Consider the following 4,460-nt stretch of genomic DNA (forward strand, 5'->3'; position numbering starts at 1 on the left):
AGGGGGGTGTATGGGGTGGGGGGGTAGAGCAGAGGGGTGGGTATGTGTGCCGGGGGTTGCAGTGGGGGTAGAGCAGGGGGTGGGTGTGTGAGGCAGCAAGGGCCTCAAGAAGCCCCTGGCAAACTGGCACTCTGGCAACCTGCGAGGAAAAAGCCCCAGTTCCCATTTTTCTCCATGAAAGAAGAACCCATTTTGAAAGCGCACACGCCACCCTTTCACCTATTCCTGCCGCCCACTTTTGGGTGGCCACCCATGGGTTGAGAAGCACGGCACTGGGGTCCCTCCCGCCCTTCATTTTCTGTGCTTCTATGGAAAAAAAAGCATCCTCCCGTTCTCAAAGGCTTCACAGAATCAAGGGCAGCAGCTAAGGGGGTGGCGGGGGGGCATGCAAAACTCTGGACCTCTTGGTTCAGATATGACACCTTTTATTAGACTAACTAAGAAATTGCAATAAATAAATAAGATCTTTTTTTCTGCAAGCTTCCCGGATGGGGAAGGAAGCATTCATGATGGAAATAAAGACACTAGTTTAACAGGCTGGAGGAGAAGGGAGAATGGAAGGGGGGGAGAGCAGCTGGACCCAGGCACTGAACACGTGGCCGCATCAAGGCAGCAGAGAGCTCCCCGCAAGGTTGGCGGGAGGCTCTGTGCTGCTTTCCAAGTGACGTTTCCCAAGGCCCCTTCCTCCCCCCAGAATAAGGCTGGCCAAGGCCCCCTTCCTGCCCCTCCCGAGGATCCCGGGGCGCGAGTCTCCCGCGCTCGTCCTTGCACGCCCGCGCGGCGGAAGCGGGCCGGGCCGGCGGAGACATGACGTGTCAGACAAGGGCACTTTGTGCGCGCTCCTCTGCCGGCGGGACGCTCGCGCAGCCCCTGCCCCTGCGCCACTGAGCAGAGGGGAGAGCCCGGCCGCCAGCAGAGAGAGAGAGAGCCCTCCTCTCTCAAAGCCAGGAGGAGGAGGAGGAGAAGAAGGAAGAAAGCCGAGAGCCAAACAAAACAGCTAGAGTTTGAAAGAAACCTCCCCCCCACACGTCCTGGCTAAGGGGAAAGGGAAAGTGAGGACTGAGTAGGCTCCCAAGGATGATAACATAGTGGAGAGGAGGGTGGGCCAGCTCCTCACTTTCCTCTCTTTTTCTATCCCTTGGGAAGTGTCTGCCTGCTGGAAGAGGTCAGGCCTCCACCCTGTTGCTTGAGAAGCAGGAGAGGAGATGGTGGAGGCGGCAGAAAGCAGAGGGGATGTGCCCCCCGTGCAAGAAGAGGCGAAGGAGCGGAAGAAGAAGAAGAAGAGGAAGAAGAAGGAGAGCAAGACGCGCACGGTACGGTCCAACCTGCTGCTACCTGGGCTGGAGGTTGAGAAGCCCAAGGGGGGCCCCCTGGCCAACAATCGCCTTAAGACAACCAAATATACCGCTCTGTCCTTCCTGCCCAAGAACCTCTTTGAGCAGTTCCACCGGCTGGCCAACGTCTACTTCGTTTTCATTGCGCTACTCAACTTCGTGCCGACTGTGAATGCTTTCCAGCCCGAGCTAGCCTTGGCCCCGGTGCTCTTCATCTTGGCTGTCACTGCCATCAAGGACCTGTGGGAGGATTACAGTCGTTATCGCTCGGACAAAGAAATTAACCATATGGAGTGTCTGGTCTACTGCAGGTGAGAGTGCATGTTGCACGCGCTAGTGTTATGGGAACTGGTGTCAGGGTGAAGTTTTGGGGGTGGGGGTGGGGGTGTAAGGAAAACCAGAGTCAGTGTGGTACCTCTTACTAAAGGGCATCCAGGGAAATGTGGAGCTCTTTGATGCCAAATTGGGGCCCTCTCCCTCCAGTTGCTTGCCCCTATGAAATGCGAGAGAGTGTATAGTGAGAGGAGGGGAGCAAGCAGGTCTTCTGATTTGTGTTTTGTTATACTCCTAAGCTCAGTTTAATGAGAACGTTCTGTTATCCATGTCCTTGGCTTGTCTCCCACATGCCGAGTTTTCCCTGGTCTTCACCCAGAAGTTTTGATGTTCCCAAAGTGTTGTGGATAAGCTGTACGTGCAAGAAGAAGCTCTCATTCATTCATCACAATAACATAGTGAATTACTGAATTATATGTTTGTAAGCAAAGTTGGTGCACGTGTGTGCGTGTTAAAGCAAGAATGGTGCATCACAAAAGGAATTAATTCACTTACTTTGGAAGTGTTTGATTTGTAAGTATTTATGAGAAGTCTTTATAGTGTAAATGGTCAATTGTGCCAGCATATACTTTGGACCAGTATAGTCTTTGCTTTAATGAATTTTCATGTTACTCTTTGCCATTAAATCTTTACTGAACAGCACGTAGAGGCCAAAGATTTCTGTGTGTGGATTAGTTACTGGTGTGTTTGGATTACTGAAGTTCTGTTGGGTTTGCTTTTCTAAAGAATGTGAGGTCTGCCTGCCATCATTCAATATTTGTTTTTAGCAAAAGCCACTGATTTATTATTGTCAAGTGCCATCATCCACTAGCGCTATTGGTGGAATTTTTGTTCGTTTTTTCTTCTTCTCTTTTTGGAATGAAAGTTTGTGTATGTTCTAAACTGTATTTTTAGACTAAATCTTCAACCTCTGGGAATCGGCACTGAAGTTGCTTCCACTGATTCCCATCAGCCTGTACAGTGGTTATCCCACTGAGACTTCTGGAGGTGCAGGGGATGTGCTCCATGTTTTAGGAGAGCAGGCTTTGCTTCTCCATCTGATGCTGCTGGTCTTGCAGAAAGGACGGCAAAATGAAGCAGGAACACGAAGTACATATCAGGCTTATATTCTTATTTTCAAACATGTTTGGGAGAAATCCTTCTGACAGAGGAGACAGCAACTCTCCCATTGCAAGGACAGGCATAGTAAAAAAAAAAAAAAAAAGTACTCACAGCTGGCTGTATTTTTAGCATTCAGCAAATTGTCTTGTATTTCTCATACAGCCAGCTGTGAGTACTTTGTGACTATGCCTGTCCTTGCGATGGGAGAGTTGCTGTCTCCCCTGTATGCTGGGATCTGTCGGAAATGTTAGGGGTTTTTTTTCCCCCCATCTTTAGATATCAGTGTGTGGGAAAGACTGGAGAAGGATCTTACTTCATATACTATAAGTACATTCAAACATATAAATAAGTAGAATACGGTCTCTTTATGTGTGTGTAGTTTCTTTCTCTGGATAGTTCTGCTTTCCTCAGTAAGGTAACTCTGGAAGTAAAGTAAGAGTCTGAAAGCACAGCAAATACGGGCCCTTACAGAGCAAGGTATACTAATAAAAATAATAATCTACACTGCAAGGCTAAAAGGAAAAAATATATATATACTTATTATTGAAGCCATTTGAAAGCCTTAGTACTAACCTGGGACTAATTTTCCCCAATTTTCCTTTTGGAACTCTCTTTACCAAATAGGCAAAGGCAGTCCTGGTGAGTCTACCTGACAAAATTTATACTGCCTCCTGTTGAGATTCCCAGCTAAGCAATTAATATGTTGCATTTTATGATCCTTACCATAAATTTTGTTGCTGAATGAAAGTTAGAACTTCCTAACTGCTGCAGTGTATTACTTTCAAGTTACATGTAACTTGATTTAGTCGGGAGTGTTTTGGATAGCCTTTGAATTATTATCAAGGGCTACCCAATCCACTCTTACCAGTGTGGTAAACTTGAAAGTGCAGTCCTGGTCAGTCCATCTGACAAAAAAAGATCTCTAAATAGGGGTGGAGGTTGGATGCTGTTTACTAAAAAGTTACTGTTTCTTTAGCTGAAAGCTAAGATTTGCATAAATCAGCATGACTCCAGGAGCCAGAGTTTTAACAACTGCGGTGAGTATAGAGGAATACATATTAATATCATGAGAGCTGAAAGCATGAGTTTATTTTGAAGGCAGAGAGAATGCCAAATGAACAAGTGGATGGATTTTTTTTTGTTTGTTTCCCTGGAGGTTCAATATCAAGATAAAGAGGAATCACTTTGACTCTTACTCCATGGAAAAATTTGAAGGGTAGATGTCATCTAAATAGATTCATGTAGATTAAATAATGATATTCTTTCCCGTGTCTGTGTTCATTTAATCTTTTTAACTCTTTTTTACTATCCCTTGAGCCAGTGACTCTACTCCTGCAGCTCGTGTTACGGAGACGGTGCTTTCACTTCTTGATCCGTATGCCTCCTTCACATGGGGTAGGTTGATGGGACAGGGAGAAAGGTAGATATGGTAGAGTGCAGCAGTGCATGTAACTCCCTCCCCTAATGCTCGGATGTCTTGAGGGGCAGGATCCCATCTCTGGAGAAAGGAAGCGGTTATGTTTTGTGATGTATGGAAATGTGGTTGCCACGCTTACAGCCACTCTCTGCAGTATCAGTTACTTCTAAGGGTGTGGATAGCTATGTGATGTGCCATGTTGCTCTCGACATCCTTCTCATTTTGCCTATATAATGGGCCTTAAATATTTTAAATATATAGTAATGCCTTTCCTG

General features: G+C 46.6%; 1 protein-coding gene across 2 annotated transcripts in view; it reads left to right on the plus strand.

Annotated features, from left to right (window-relative positions):
• The first annotated feature begins 766 nt into the window (after positions 1-766).
• The window catches only part of ATP10A (ATPase phospholipid transporting 10A (putative)), a 170,909-nt gene continuing 167,215 nt past the window's right edge, over positions 767-4,460 (plus strand). For both annotated transcript variants that reach the window (XM_025195615.1, XM_006017071.3), the window contains exon 1: positions 767-1,645. In XM_025195615.1, the coding sequence (XP_025051400.1) occupies positions 1,206-1,645 (440 nt within the window). In that variant the 5' untranslated portion in view covers positions 767-1,205. The remainder of the gene's footprint in view (positions 1,646-4,460) is intronic.

This window comes from Alligator sinensis, unplaced genomic scaffold (assembly GCF_000455745.1).
Source record: "Alligator sinensis unplaced genomic scaffold, ASM45574v1 scaffold144_2, whole genome shotgun sequence".
Taxonomy (NCBI): Eukaryota; Metazoa; Chordata; order Crocodylia; family Alligatoridae; genus Alligator; species Alligator sinensis.